At 38.0% G+C, this 16,795-nt stretch overlaps 1 protein-coding gene across 4 annotated transcripts in view; it reads left to right on the top strand.

Annotated features, from left to right (window-relative positions):
• The first annotated feature begins 6,550 nt into the window (after window positions 1-6,550).
• Window positions 6,551-16,795, top strand: part of LARS2 (leucyl-tRNA synthetase 2, mitochondrial) — a 93,946-nt gene continuing 83,701 nt past the window's right edge. For 2 of the 4 annotated variants that reach the window (XR_007707876.1, XM_050709003.1), the window contains exons 1-2: window positions 8,962-9,212; window positions 11,020-11,148. Coding sequence is in view for 3 of the 4 variants with exons in the window: in XM_050709003.1 (XP_050564960.1) it covers window positions 8,979-9,212; window positions 11,020-11,148 (363 nt within the window). In the remaining variant the exon portion in view is untranslated. Of the gene's footprint in view, window positions 6,647-8,956; window positions 9,213-11,019; window positions 11,149-16,795 lie in introns of those variants that run through there. The other 2 variants (XM_035549952.2, XM_050709004.1) reach the window with 2 other exon arrangements.

Raw genomic sequence — 16,795 nt, 5'->3', positions numbered from 1 at the left:
TTCCCATTTATGTACCTGTCAAAGTTTAAAAGGCTTTAATATATGATAGTTTTCTTCTGTATTAGCAGTGTCCCTTCATCCTCTCATTTCAATAGCACACCTACTTCATATGCCAATGTAGTTAATGGAAACATTACCAGCACTGGTCCTAAAACTGACCCTTGGGGAACTCTTGCAGTAACTTGCTTCCTGGCTCTTCTCTTCCTTTTCCTCTGCACTTTTCCATCAATCAGTTCTTTCCCACCTTTCATGCATGTTCTCTGTTAATCTCAATCTTCTTTTGCTTCATTGATATTTTCCCATTTAGGAGTGTATCAAGTGCTTTACTAAGGTCCAAATGAAATTTACCACATATTCTATTTTGGAAAATCCATTATCTCATTTAAGGAAAGCTATCAGGTTATTCTGACACCATGTTCTTCTGGTAAACCCAGGCTCCTTTCATCTTGTTTTCTGTTTAACTAGAAAGAATAATTTAATCATTCTTTCTCCTTTGGTAATTTTATTGTATGTAGAAATATAGAAGAAAAAGAAAAGAGGTGAATCACATTTACTTCCATGTGGAGCATATTTATATCAATATACATATAAAGTACATATATATGTGTGTGCATATGTTCGTTATATGTTTATATATGCAGACAACATATACACATACATGTATGTGTATAAAATTTCCAAGCTGCAATGAGCTTAGTAGTAAAGTAAATACTTATTAGTATTTTAACTTCTCCCTACAATAAAGATCTTTTTTTTCTTCTCATTAATTTTAAGACACTCAGATATTTTCGTCTTGTTCAACTCCAGTCATTCTTCCTGGAGCCAGCTAACAGCTGAAGAGACAAACCTGGTGAGCAGGATGATTTTACCCAGCACTCAGATTATTTCCTGCTGTCAAATATCATTAGAAAGTTTAAGTGCATTCTAGCTGTTGGATAGTTGCTATGACGAAGTTTGGCCGTCACTGTAAAAAGCAGTTTCAATAGTCACATGGAAAATGTCCATTCACCACCTATTTTAAACATGAGGATCTGGCCCTTAATGAAAGAAACATCACTGCATGACAAGTTTCCTTAATGTGTCTTTATTCATTCTTTTCTGTTGTGGTAGTACAAACTTTTGTAATACAAACATTTACTGTGAAAGAGGGTCTGGGACAACCTAACAGTTTCCCTGCCACCAAAAGGGACAGGTTTCATCATTTTCCCCAAGTGCATCCTCTCCCCTGTCCCGCTTGCTGGACAATCCCTGGTTTTGTGCTGGCTGTGGCACCCATTGAACCCTTTGCTGAACCAGCTCACCTTCCTGGTGGGACAGGCGACCATCTCCTTCCTTTGCTACTCTACTCTTCACCCAGTTTCCAAAATTCACACTCATATATAATAAAGAGAGGTAACATTCCCAGATGCATTTGAGTTGTGGATAACTTAGTGACAATAAATCACCACAAGCAGAGTCCACCAGTTCACCAAGATAGGGCTCTTAGCCCCATGACTGTAAATTAAAAACTTTAATGGTCTTAAATCAGCTTATTTTTTTTTCCCAGATAAAAGGTAAGAAACACAGAGCTCTGAATGCTGCAAAGGTGTAATTTTGCTCACCACTGCGTACAACGAGCTCTGAAAAACAACAAAATTATGCTAGTGAATTAGAAGATGGTCAAGATGAAAAAGCAGCATGGATTACTTTGCTTGAAAACTGGATTGTTGATGAAGGGCAGAACAGCAAGTGTATTGATTTTGCGAACTTCTCTCCACCTACCTGCACACACCTACTTGCAAAATTTAGTCTGAATCAGTAAGAAGCTGTCACAGATACTGCTCTGAACATTGGGGATGTGCATTTGGGGTTAAATGTAGACACCCACCACAATACAGGTGCTGCACAAAATCCCCCGGGAATGAGGCTCACCTAGGACTTATTAGGCCCAGATCCATGTCCCAGCTCCCTGCTCAGGGGCCAATATCACCCTATTAAAACAACGCTGGCAAATATGATTTCACTAAGTCTTGATCTTGCACAATTTCATAATCTTACTGTGTCACTCAGTGGCTGAATGAGTGGCACTCAGATGGGTCCAGGTTCCTCCCTGGATGGGAGGAGGGCATTTACTTACTATTCCACAAATCCATTTTTCCATTTGACACATTCTGTAAGTTCTTCATCTTGCAAAATTGATAGATGATGAACCTGTGTTGACTTAAATGCTTCAGATGACAAGAACCTCCTCCATGATCAAGGCCAGTCTCCTGCTAGAGCAGATGTCAACAGTGCCATCTAATAAGTTTATGAACATATTAAGCTACACCCCTAGTAATATGACTGCCCTTGTCTAAATCCATTCCTTTCTGTACCAAAAGTGTAACTCTACCTCTTGTATCTGTTTCAAGAGTTTATTCTTCCATTACCACAATATTTGAATGCTCTTTAAATAAAATCTATTGGAAAAAGTGAGGATCCTATTTATTTTAATGGAGTCACTCAGAATTTTTCCCTTTGAGATCTGGGCTCAGATGGGGGATAGAGGTTTGAGAGGTTGTGTCTTTTTCTGTTGTGTTGTTTTGGTTTTTTTGTTTTCTTTGTTTTGTTCGTTTTGTTTTAATTTAATCTTTTAATTTCTTGCTTTTTTATATTCTCGAGTGCGACTCTTTACATCCCTGCAATCCAATCACCTGCAATTTTTATCTGACCTTATGCTTTAAAGCAAAAACACTGAATGCACATATATATTAACAAAGGGGAAATGAAACTCAGAAGCAAAAGCTACTCTGAAGGAGTTTAATGGAAAAAAAAAAAACAAGCAAACTAATTACATGAAATGAGGATGGGATTTGAAGTATGCAGGCAATAAAAATTATTTTGTATTCCAAATGCTGCTTTTTAATCCTCTTTCTGTAGGAGGCTGGAAAAATACTAGTAATATTTTTGATATGGAGCAAAAGAGCAATGCCAGGAAATACAAACATCAATTCTGATAACTATCAGCAAAGGCAAAATTATACTTGTACAGAAATCTGGGAAGCGTGTCTATTTAAGTGACAGACAACTGGGGCACTTCTGCAGATTCCTCATACAGGAACTAATGAATTATCTAACTACTAAATTATCTGCAGGCTTTGTGTTGATTAACAAAAATGCCAACAAATAAGTTAATGCAAAGGCTATGCAATTCCAGAATGAAAAAGAAAACAGGAGAATATCAGCCTTATGGAAAATAGCTTACTATCAAATTTAGCATAAAGGCCAACACAAATTTCGTTATATCACTAATTTCCCATAATGAAAGGAGACTGTGCAAACAGTTCAGATCAACAAGTAAAATCATTCTGGGGGAGGGTGGGATAACAGGAGAGAGGGGTTCCCTCTTAAGAAAAGTCTGAGAATCTCCTGTATTCAATCCATTACAATACGCTCTACTATTTGAAGGCTTCACAGTTTGATATTTTGGCACATCTGTATACTCTTGAATGTAGAAAAGTACTTGGTATAAACCCTGCTACTTCATTTATTTGACTCATTTACATAAAAACTGAAGAACAAAGCAGAGGCATAGTAGCCTCTAAGACTTCTGTAATTTTCAGTGATATCTTAAACCCTCTCTAATTTAAAAAGAGCGTAAGTGCCCCTGGTCTTTTTCTCTACCCCTTTTTGTGTTTGTCACACATGTATCAAGTGAATTATCTTCCTTTCACAACTTGTCCAACCTTCCATCCATCAGAACATGAAGATAGGGCATAGCAGGCAGAGAAAGCTACTCAAAATAGCTTTGCTCTTCTTTCTTTCTGTGTCTGCTTCTGGCTCATCTCAGTCTTCCTCACTTTGTTTTAATTTGTTTACAGATTCATGCATCCTGTTTACCTTCATTTAGTCCTTGGCTACCATCCTCTCTATCAGAATCCTCACACAGCAGAATAAGCTTCTGTCAAATCAGTGAGAAAGTGACACAAATTAAAGGTCAATATATTCTTGGAGTAAGGTCCCAGTAGTATCTACTGCTGACAGAAGTCATCTTCTATATGTCCTGAAGTAATACACAACTGAAACCTGTGCTGAATGTCTTTTGTTAGCAGCTAATCAGAATCCTACCACCAAATCCTCCCAAAAGGAAATAAGGAATAACAGAAAATGTTTACTTTTTGGAAATAGTGGGTGCCAAGTGGCACAGATGGCCAAGACATGGCCCAGTACTGTGGTTCTAGGAGAACCTGTTTATAAACCGCTCCAACAACACCTGTTTAGCGTATCACAAGGTATGTCTGACCTTGACCCAAGCCCACTTTGGGCCACTACATAATTTGGTGAAGAGAGAAGAGCTGGAGGCTCCACGTTGGCCCAACCCTTAAGTCCTCCCTAGTTGTGGCAGGTCTGCATTTGTGTACAGCATCCAAACAACTTCCTTGGGGGCATGTAAGATTGTGATTAATTTAGTATTCATCTAAACAGATTATCCTCAGCTTCAAGCAAATGAAATCTATAAGTAGATTGTCAGGATGAGAAAGCAATTTTTTAGTGAAATGAAAGGATTAAAAAAGTATGACAAAGGTCTGACTACTCGATCAGCTATAATCTTGATGATGGGCCTTGGGAAATAGAGGTCAATATGTTTAATGTTAGATACTTTAAAAGTCCAGAAATTTAAATGTATTTTAAAAAATCATAATTCTAAATTTGAGGCAGTGACTGGACTTTCAAAATGTTTTTAAGACAAGATAAAGTAATTTCCTCATATTTTTCTACCTCTGTTCAGCCTGACCTCTACCATGTTTTGTCCCCAGTAGGACTATATGCACCAAGTAAAAAGGTTTTCATTTGTACGCGAGGACAGCCAATTCTTTTGTGGCAAGTCCCAAGTGGGAACCTCTCGAGTGCTTGAGCTGAATCCAGCAGGGATCACAAAGTAGACCTATTTGCTGCCATAGTTCACAGCCCAGCATATGGATGGAAATTAAAATCAACAATGGGTCATCTTAATGGGCCAGGCAGGGGGTGGGTTTACTGTTCACTCATCTCTCTCTGTTTAACAGGCTGTAACCCCTGGTGGAGGGCAGGACAGACAGCTGGGGACATGAGCTCTTGAACTGCCCCTCGTGAATCAGAGCTCCAGAATCAGGGATGGACTTCTCAAGCCTCACATGCTGTGTAAGTAAGCAAGGAGCCAATCTCTGAATGATCTGAGCCAGCTTCAGGAACCAAACTGATACAAACCACTCGGATCCTGTCTAGATAGGTGTAAGGAAAATCATCCTGCAATACGAAAACATGTCCCAGCTACTCGCAAGATCTCGTTATCCTGGTGCAGGGGCTCAGTCAAGGACTACACTACATCTCCCTACATCCCAAACCTATGCATACAGTTCCAGTGAAACTGTGGTGATTTATAAGCAGCGTAAGTATCAGAGCTGCTCTCGGTTCACTTTTGTGTCTAAAAGGTTATAGTTTAAGCATACTTGACAGGTATACAAAACCAAGCGGAAAGCTTATACTCAGTTTATTTTTAGTCATGTAAGAGGCCTCTGTCTCTGGAGTACAAAAAGCTCCACCTTACTGTAGGCATTACATTGCATAAACAGAATGTGTTGATTTAAACTCCTCTAGAAACACAATGGTAAAGAACGGTTTAAAAATGAAAAGAAGCAATGGTTGCCAGAAGCAAAAGGGCACAATCCACAGAAAAAAATAAAAATAAAAATATTTCTTATTCCTTGGAGGCTATGACAAGCAACTCACACTAATTAAAACAACTCTGAACTGTACAGTGTTGACCACTGGGTAAGATGTTGTTTTCCAGTCAGAGGTAGAATTAATTACGCTGCTCTAGATTATTGACTTCTGCTATTTTTTCCTCATTAGTCAAAAAGAAATAACAAAACAACCTATTGGCTTTATTTCTGAATCTGTCTCTAAAAAAAAAAAAAAACATGCAGAAGGGAAATAAAATTATTTAAAGCAATATGGTACTGAAATCTAGCACTGAACTGTATGGTGACTTTATAGTTTATCTGCATATGCTGTTGAGGTGAGCAAAATGAATGAAGCCCTATGCAATTTACACAGAGATTAAATCCCTGATAATTTATTCTTTTTCTTTACCATTGATTTCCCTGGTTTGCGTTTGAAATATCTGAAATGGAGTTGACAAGCTCTGCCTGGGGTTGCCTGGCACAAGATCCTTCAGACCCTGAGGAATGCAGGTCCACGTTACTCAGGTGACTTAGCTTCTTTCGTGCCTCCATCCTCGCCATCAAACACCTAGTAGTAAGGCTGAGGGGCTGGCGGGGGCACGGGCTTCACCACAACTCGGCCACCCGCCCTCTGTGACAGGGACTATACCCTTGGCCAGCTCTTGTGCTCGTACTGTCAAGGAGGTGGGGTGCTGTCATTATAAAATGCAAAATTGAACTTAAACCCGTTAATTAAAACAGTTGATAGTTTTAATAATCGTCTGTCAGTGCTGAAATTTATTTATTTATTATTATTTTCTCCTCAGAGTGAGCATTTCAAACGTAGTCACGCCGGTTACCGCGCCTAACCCCCGCCGCGCCTGCGCAGGAGGCGGCGCAGGCTCGGTGCCGCCCGCCCGCTCCCACCTCGCGCTAAGATGGCGGCGCCCAGCGCGGGAGGCGGCGGCGGCTGAGGGCGCGCGCAGGTAACCGTCCTCCGCCTCCCGCCGCCTCATAGCTCTAACGGCCGCCCAACGGCACTAACGGCTGCCCGCCGCCCCTGCTCGCATCCCGGCCCCTGCCGCCTCTCGCCCTCTCTCGCTGCTGCTGCCCCCGGTCCCTCCCGTCTGTGAGCAGGGTCCCCCTTGGCTCCTGCCCCCCGCTGTCCTGCCCGCCCCAGCCGTCGGGAGAGCTGCCACCCGCTTCGGCTTCTCCAGCAGTGGTTCACGCCGTCAGGGCTCTTGCTAGTCAACTGCAGGAGATAAAAGTATGAGGGTGTATGTTTATTTGTTAGCTCAAATCTGAGTCCCAGGGAAGGAAAGGAAATTGATCCTGTGCCTTGCTTGGAGGGTGAGGGATGTGTAGTGGCCCGCACCAAGCAATTCTCAGTGTCCTAACTTCGTGAAGCCTTCTTTGCTTTTGTGTTGTTTGCATTTTTCTAAAGGAAAGCATTGATCTTGGTTCCTGCCTCCTCCATCTCTCCAGCCTCGTGCTCCTTTCAAACTTCTGGAGCTTGGCACTCATGGCTCATAGCCTGCTCCTTCTGCTGGGCAGGGATGTCCATAACTTTGGGAAGATGACAACATTTTTGTCCTACTCCTGTACACGCCTGGAAAGGCAAAGCCGTATACTACCATATCATTTGGGTTTTGTCATTCTCAGACCTACAGGGCATAACGTGTGACTTGCAGTTCATCTGCATCTTCTGTTTGATAGGGTCTGGGAGCAGGAAAGGGACTACAGATCTCTGTCTCATCCTGGTACTCTGGGTGCTTAAATAAGCTTTGTTCTAAGGCTGTGTGGCCCAGGATGCAGCTCCTTTCCCACTTGCATTGCCTGCTGTGACCCCACTTGTACAACAGGAGGTTACCTGGACCTGCCCAGGTGGCCTTGGTGTTGGCAGGCGGGCTCCTCTTGAGTTGTATGCAGGCAGCGGGGCTGGTCTTGGTCCTTTCTTTGTCTCTTGAATAAATGATTCACATGCATATGTTTTAAAATACACATACTGTGATTCAGCAACGCTGAAAGTGGCCAACCATAAGGAAGGAAAGTGCTCCTTTCAGTTACAAAATTGAAGTAAGAGGAAGTAAAAATAAGGAAATATTAAAAATAAGTAAAATAGGCAAGTATTAAAATGTTCTTGCTAATTTTGATCTGCGTGAATAACTGTCACATCATGGAGGTGGAGAAAACTTCCATTTAACTGAAGTGGGGACATAATTTAGGTGGAAAATTATTTTCACTGGTGATGTTATCAAATGGGGAATATATAAATAAAACTTTTCTTACACAAAGCTTCTGTACACAAAGATTTTACTGGTGTAACTCATAAGAAAAATTATGAATCTGACTGAAATAGCTGGTTCAGTAAAATAGTGAAGTATGTAGGCCAAAAGTTAGAAAAAAAGTCCGCAGAGGATAGGAAATATTGATGCAATTAAACATGTAAGATTTTAAAAGGAAATTGGGATGAGGATGCTGGGAGAATCTCAGAATAGGTATGTTTGTTTTTTTTTAATAACACATTTCCTACTGAAGTAAATAAAATCAGTAAATATAAAGTAAGTAAAATCAGTAAATACCTTATTGAGACCAATCACTGACTTGCAGACTATTTGATCTTTCTCCCATCTGAGTATTTTTATTTTAGAATATTCATTCTGAAGCACTATGGGGAGTTCTTTTAACTGGATTTTTAATTGAAAGAGAACTGGATCTCTTTAGAACCAGTCTTCCTTGTCTTGTTAAATCATAGCTTTTCTCATGTAGTATAAGTTTCTCTTGTAGTTCTTGCAGGAAACCATACCGACAAGGAAGCCCTTAGCAAAAAATTCAGTTTAGAATATGTAGTTGCAATCTACTAATTATAGACATCCTCCCCCATCTCTTTTCAGTGATGACAAATTCAGTAGTTTTACAGAATAATTTCATCCAACTTCCTCTTCTGCATTGTTACTAACACACTGTTAGCCCCCTCCTTTTCAGTCAGCTGAGTTTCTTGAATCTTCAGTTGACTGATCCTGCTTTATGGGAGATTAAATGCAAGAATTTTATATTATTAGAAAAGAAATCTATCATAGCATTTTTGTTGTATGAAAGAGCCACAGTTCTCTCAGCTAAAAAATAAATGCTTGTGTAATTCAAACACATGGGAATAAAATGCAAATGGTATGGAACAGCAAAGTAATCTAAATCAAGCTAAAATATTTTTCATACCTACCAAATTTCTGATATGATCATAATAATCTCTGAATTACTAAGTTGTGGACTGAACTATATATTTTTATCTTTTTCAGAGCAGACATTACAGCAGTAAAAATGCAGTCGTTTTGTCAGAGAGTTGGCACCTGTTCCACGTGTTTGAATAGACAACTAAATGGCTTCCTGGGATTAATTAAATGGCAGAGAAGACTGGTTCCTGCTTGTATCAGAACTATTTACAGTGAGACGGGGAAATGGGAGAGAAGCTATGGGTTGGAGACAAGAAAAAGAGTGGAAAATTGGTGGTTCCCAAGGATAAAGGACCAGTTCTGCAGAATTTCGGAAACTGATGTAAGCATTTTGAGAAATTTGGGAAAAATGTTTGATATTTTTGTTTCCTCAAAATGAAATTAGTTCAAAAATACTTAGTACCATTAACTTATATTGATGAGATGTATATTACATTTGAGGGGGATTTTTTTAATGTAATAGTAGATTATTAATATCAAATACTGCAGTAGGTGGAAAAAAGTCTTAAGGAAAAATATGGTGATCAGCAAAGTATGAACTTGTAGATATATCGAGTCTTCAAGTAATCAGTTATCTCTTCCAATTTTTATAACACATTCAGGAATTAATTATTTGAATATTAAACTTCTTTTACATTCATAGCTTTCGTAAGTAATTTTCTAAACAGCCTGTTCTCAGTGGTTATGACAAAATCTATTAGGCTAGACAATGTGATCATTAAAATCTATGTTAAGGGAAGATGATTTTTGAACACTATTTTCTGTTTTACAGTGTGTTAGGAATAGCAGGTGACTTACAGAAAAAAAAATCCTATGCAATAAAAGATCTTAAAAACAACTGTGATCTTTGACTCAAATTTTTGCTTTCACGATTATGCTCACATAGCTATAAAAACATTTTTTGGCTCCTTCTTTTGTTTGCCTGTTTGCTTGTTTGCCTTGTTCCTAAAATGTGCCCCCTCTGCAACAAAAAAATCACTACTATCAAACTGTCAAAGAGAGAAGAGGGGCTTGCTCGTTCTGACAAAGAAAGCTGAGATGAGAATAGTACGTATGCATACATCTAGAAGGGAGAGCATTAACTTCAGCCTTTGTCTTGTTAGTATGTGACAGTACATGTATATGTAGATATATGTATCATACACATGCTAAATTCTAAATGGCATTTTAAAGTATATTTTGTTTTATCCTTACTACTGAAGTAAATTTAATACAATCTTTTATTAAGAGGCAAATTGCCTATAGTGCCTCAGTGAAGTCTTCAGTTTAATATTTTGCTTGTATTAGACAAACATGAAAAATAGTATTTGATAAATATGAATATAGAGTATGGTTCAAAGTAGAAAGTCTATTTTTTCCCCACTGTTACTGTAAGAAAAATAATGTAGCAGCTTGTCAAAGTTATATCAAAGAAGAATTCAATGGTAATCAAGATGTGTTAGGAATAATTTGTGGGAGATACAATGTTTGTTTTCCTCTTTGTAACTTTCATCAATTTATTCAGACCTAACCAAATGAAATTTTTACTTTCTTTTCTGTGTAAGATACTGCTTGTAAGATGACTTCATACCCAAGTGTACATACTGGATATTTGTACTTCAGTGGATGTTTGTGCTAGTTCACTAACAAGCTCACTAACAAGTGAGCTAGTTTCTCAGGGTGTTACTGCAGTTCAGCTGAGAAAAAAAAAAGTGTCCATGTGTGAGCTCCATGTTCATTGTAAATAGAATGCAAAATGCTTATTTAAACTCTCGAGAGGATTGTTTTATCTGTTGTTTTATTTAGTTCATTGGACAGGTTAGGCGTGCATAGGTAACCAGTTACGGCTTCTGTGGTAGGGAATGTTGATTTAAGCTGCAATTAATGTATCTTTAATTGAGCAAAAGTTGAATGTAATTTTCAAGTGTCATGTAAATATCAGCAAAAATTGATGAGGTGGCAGTAAGTCTGGTAAAGAATCTCTGTTTACAGGCCCAAAGAATTAGATCCTAGAAATTTTGTTAAGGTTCAGTCAGTTCCAGCAGAACCTCGGTTCTCTTCATGGTACTGTGTAATTCGTAATGTGCACGTGTATTTGTTCAAGTGAAATGCTAACTTGTGGCTAAAATTTTCTAAAAATTCCTTTCTAGAAATCAAGACCAAAATTTTATGTGCTTTCTATGTTCCCATATCCTTCTGGAAAGCTTCACATGGGCCACGTTCGTGTCTACACCATCAGTGACACAGTAGCTCGGTTCCAGAAAATGAGAGGGATGCAGGTAAGAAAGATCTGCCATAGAATCTTGTTGTTGTTTTTGTTTTTGTTTTCCTGTTTTAGTTGGTTTTGTTTGTTTGTTTGATGTTTTAATGTAATTGGTCAGGAAATTAGTGTTTTCCGAAATCAATGAAGGTGAAGGCTCAGTTGCAATACCTGCTACAGATGCATAGCTGCATCTTTGAATATTGAAATTTGAGACTTTTAAAAAAGCTGTGGTCTTCAGAGCTCACTGTTGCTCTCTAACCTTTAGAAACAATCTCAAATGGTATAGAGGATGCCGTATCAGCTACCTGAATCTATTAGTAGTATGTGGCACAGTACCAGTGAGAGGTGTGGACCATGCCATTTCTACAAAAGAAGACTGAAGACCCAAATGCCATCTGTGTGGCAAGTTGGGGGAGAAAAAGCTGAAATCCTGTAAGCTGGCAAGATAAAACTGAGAAGCCTCAGAAGTCAACACCTTTCACCTCACCTGCTCCTGAGAACAGGTTGATGTCCTTTGTCAGACTCAAAGGGACATGCTGCTCCTCTGTGCTTGCTGGGAAGGGAACCCTTTATTGGGATTGCTGCAAGGCAGATGTACAAAGCCACATCGTGTCTTGTGTGTGTAACTGTAGAAGTTTGTTTCTCAGTGGCCTACCCCCTTGGCTTGCCTATTTCAGCCTCGCTTACACATACAAAACTCTGACTTCTGAGGGTACAAATCTACTAGGATATCAGGTAGGCTAAGACTAACCGCTTGCCACTTCTGTGTTCCTTTGTTTCCTGGTTTGCCCCATACCTCCCTGCATTCCTCCCTCACTCCCTTCTCTTGCCATAAGTGGATGAGAGCCTGGTCCCCACAGTCTACAGACAGGATCCTAATTGGTGTTTTACAGTAAAGACTGGCAGGTAAAATTTGAAGGATGCAACAAAGGTGTGGTAGGATCACAGCCTGAGTGACAAATGCGTTAAGGGGAGAGAAATCATTTGGAAGGGGGAATATTTTGTTAAGAATCTGTGAAGCAGTGGGAAGGAGGAACATGGAAACAGGATACCCTATTTTGGAATAGGGAACAAAAGGGAAGAAATATCTGTAGGCAAGAATCTAGGATGAGGCTTGGAAATGAATTGTCTCTAACATACAAGAAGGAGAAGCTTGATAATAAAGGAATTGCAACCTCAAAAGAGCACAAATAAAAATGAAACAGAGAAACAAATGTTAGTTGCTGGTTGTGGTACTAAGTGCAGTCTCCTTGCTACAAATGCAGAAATGTGTTTCCTGTGCTTGTCACCATCCATGAGACTCTAAAGGTGTTGTCACTGAATTATTCAGTGTTCTGCCTTTTCAAATACTATGTATTTTATGCCAATGATGAACATACCATGTACTGAATATGCCCTGCTGTTTTACAAAAATACATTATTATTTTAAAATTACAGGAAAGAGAAGTAATTAGCATACACTATTAAAGAGGAAAAGAAAATCAATTTCTGTTTTAATAGCAATCTGTCTTAACTCCTCTGACTGAGTAGAATTTATATCTCATTAAAAAAAAGAGCCAAATAAGATCTTGAGACCTTAAAGTCTTGCTTGATGTCAAGACCACTGGCCTGTCATTTCAGGATATGTAGCTTTTCATCAGTAATGGTGCAGATATCCACTAAGTTTCTGTTCAGAAAGATGAAAAGATGCTTCCTCTTGTACTAGCTGAAATAAAGTGAAAATAATTGTGTATGTGCAGTAGGATGCTGTAGGTGCTACCTTTTGAATATAAGGGAAGTAAGCACTGTAAGTAGAAACAAACGGAGAAAGTACAATGGCAAGGAAATACCAGAGCCACTATAAAAGCAAGAAAAACTTCTATTTATTAGTCATGCTAATTTCTCTATCAGTTAAATTAATATCAAGGAAAAAATAAGTTATAAAGACTAATTTTATGAGTTTCTAGGTGTTTTCTCTGGATGTTGTCACAGTTGTCCAATCTGTTAAAGATATCTTTATTGTGATAATTACAGGCTATGACATGATTATGTCTTACCATACACAACATTTATATACCCAATGTAAATGGTTTTCCCTGTGTTCAGGGAATTACTGGAATTGTTCTGTACATAAGAAGAAAGAAAACTTCAAAATGATGCATACTAATATCTTTTTCCTAAAGTAATTGTATTGATTTTTATAGCTGGAACTTCAGTGTTAATATTGCATGTTTGAAAGTTAATGGAGTGCTATTTTTTTCCAAAATAAAAAACCAAAGTGGGAGTGAATTTATTTCAGATAATTGAGACAAGTTTAGAATAAGATTTTTGAGTACTAATGTTGCTTAAACTTCGTTTCCATCATTTTCAAATGAAAAAAAAAGGCAGACTCATTGAAAACAATCTTATAAACTGTATCTCCTAGAAAGTTGTATAACTGTACAAGATGCAATCCAGGAATATAAGAAAGTCGGAAGTTTTTTAAGCAATGAGGAATGATGAGCGGCTACCGTGAAAAATACAGGCAGAAACATTCAGACTCACAGTTCCCAGAGAACGATTATGACTAAAATGTGTTACCTGTTGTCTAGCAAATAGAAAGGGAGAATATGAAGGAAGGAAGGAAGGAAGGAAGGTCATTTGTACATTAGTGTATATGGTTGAGTAAGAGAGTAATGCATGTTGAATAAGGTGGAAATGTTTTGTGTTTTTTTTTTTCATATAGAATGCCTTCATGAGAAAATTGTAAATTAGTTTCATATTGATTCAATCCAAACAGGCAAGGAATTGGCTTACTTGATATAATAGTTAAGGAAGGGTAGACTTGAATGCCTTTGCAAAGAGATGAGAACTCCTTTAGTAAATTGGAACCATTCTTTGGAATGCATTCATGTAATATGTTCATGTTGGAGGTAGTTTGATATCCTAACAGGGAAGGGGATAAATCATTTGGATGTTGTTTTTTGTTTTTCAAAAATGAAAACTAAATAAAAATAAACTAAACTAAATATAATAAAATAATATATATATAATATATATATAAAATATAAATATATAAAAATAATATAATAAAAATAAACTAAATTAAAAATAAATGTTTCATTTTCTTAGCAGGATAAAATTTGTTTTTGTTTCAATTAAAATATTCTAGAGAGCTAGAATACTACTAGAGAGCTAATACTATTTCACTCCTGAAATACTTATAGGCAGGGCGTGGAAAGCAAACTCCTTCGTGCACTTGGATTAGGTAACTGACTTGTGGAGTACACCTGTTACAAGATGACTTGCTCACATTCTAATTTACTGAAGATGAACTTTGAAGACTTTGTGTAGGAACTCTGAACAGTGTAGGTTACTTAGCATGAATGCAGTGAGCCAGTAGTTTATATATTTTAATTTACAATTTCATATCTATAAATAAACTAATCTGGAGCTAAAACATGGTTTTGTTTACTTGGAGTTTACGTACATATTGTGAATTCAAATGCAAGAGTTTCGTAAGAACTTAATAGATTTCCTATTCAATATTTGAGAGTGCCAAGTACAAATTACAGAGATAATCATGGTGATTTTCACCATGGCAGATATTTTCAGTCTGCCACTGAGCCAGGAAAGAGTATTTACCATTACTTTATTATGCTATCATTATCATGTCTTTGATAAATTCCAAAGTGGATAATTTGTGCCTTGCAGAGGACTGAGAATAATTCTCTTAGCAATCAGTAAACAGAGTGATTCAGTTCAATAGTTCCTGTGATATCTTTTTAATAAAATTCTGAATTGAAATTGATACCACAGTGAGACTGTCATATGAGTTGTACAGAAATGAGAATGATCATCAGACAAATCTGGCAAAGTTCTTGTGCAGTATACTATGATAAGATTTCTTCATTTGTACTTAAAATTCTCATGATAGATGGAATTGGAAAGTTTTCGGTGAAATTTCCACAATATCCTGAAATGACCTAAAGAGTGTTTTCTTTTTATCCAGAACATCTTTTTAAATTGGATGTATTTTCATTAATTGCTTTCCTTTTCAGCAGTGAATCCTAATATTCTTGAAATTGCAGAAGTGAATGGTATCGAAGGGAGGCAGGTGTAATTAAACTTCATAATGAATTCATTAGTAGGATATGTTATTTCAATGCATTCCCATTTTCCAATCATCATTAGCTGGGATTCTGCACCATTCTTTTATGAGGATGTTGTGTCCATTGGCCAAATTATTTTCAGTGGTACAAATCAAGTGGAAAGTGTTACAGGTATCCTATGTGAATTGAATCTTATTTCAGTCTAGTTTTTAGCATGTTCTGAAGGTGTTAATTAGTTCACTCTATTACATTTTGAAAGAAAGAGGGAGAAAAAGAGATATTAGTTTAAATGCAATTAAGTTAGACAAGAATGTGAGAGATGAAGAAGGCAAGAGACGCCTTTGTTTTCCAAATGTTTGTGGTACTTTGTGGACAGATTTTTTTTCGTGTTTTAAATCTTGCAAGAACAAGAAATGAATGAGAGCAGAGTTATTATGTTTTGATTAAAATCTGTGTGGGGTGATTATGTTTTAATTTGAAAATGCCTTATCAGAGTGCTAGTAAGCAGCATTCTTGTTGCAGAGAATCACTGCAATAGTTCTTGCTGGAACTCTGCATACTGCTCAAATTCATGATTTTAATCTATCTCCAGGGGTGCCTTGTCTGACTTTTTTTTTCCTGTTGTTGGCAGTGGTGGTTTTCAGCTGTTGTGTAGCAGTGTTTATTACCTAGTACAGTTAAAAGTCAATCTAGGCTGCATTCAGGTGAGGGTCTTGTTTTTACACGTCAGATTTTCAACATATTCAGTGCAGGCTCATTTTAGGTGGCAGTGGAAGGAGCAGCCCTATTGTCCTTTCCCCTCTGCAGCCACGCATCCTTCCGGGCTCACTTGTGTGTGCTTGTGTCTCACAGTTGGGAGATAGATGCAGGGATGATGACAAGAAGTTGCCCGTGGAGCCAGGGGCATCTTCTGGAAGCTGAAACTTGCAACCATGGATCATCCAGTTATCAGCGTTGGTGATTAGTTCATGTCAAGTGTGCCAGGGCACTATAACCAGAGGCAGGAGTGTAGACTTTGCTGCATTGATTCAAATGCTGATCTGTAGCTAGCCTTTTTGTTTTCATTTTTTCTTGTCTTCTCTTATCGCACGCTTTCTGAAATAAATGTATTTACAGGCATTTTTGATGCTAATTCTACTTGCTTTCTTAGAATACAGAATGGGGTGATCTGGATGTAAGACAGATGTGTCAGCTCCCTAGTCATAGCTTTGAGACTTACTGAGCACTTCAGGAAAGCAAACAAGTTCTTTGCTTCTTTACAAACATTAAGAAAAAAAAACACTGAATTGTTTTCTCCAAGTTATGTTGATGGAGATGTAGAATTGAGTGTTACAAGATCATTGTCAACTTTGTGTTGCATAGTACTTACTGATCTCGCCCACCGATGTCAGCGTGATGGGCTGATTGCCACGGCACTGAATAGATGAAAATCTCCGAAGAGGAAGAGCTGAGATCTCAGAAATGAATTAATGGAGTTGCTATGCCTTCCTCTGCTAAGTCCTACAGTCACATTAAGAGCTCTAGCCATCATTAAGGACAGGTATTTGACCAAGCTAATACAAATTCAGAGTCTGCAGTTGCAACCTTTTAATA

This window comes from Cygnus atratus, chromosome 2 (assembly GCF_013377495.2).
Source record: "Cygnus atratus isolate AKBS03 ecotype Queensland, Australia chromosome 2, CAtr_DNAZoo_HiC_assembly, whole genome shotgun sequence".
Taxonomy (NCBI): Eukaryota; Metazoa; Chordata; class Aves; order Anseriformes; family Anatidae; genus Cygnus; species Cygnus atratus.
The sequence above is the reverse complement of the archived record's forward strand: the minus strand, read 5'-3'. Positions and strand labels throughout refer to the sequence as shown.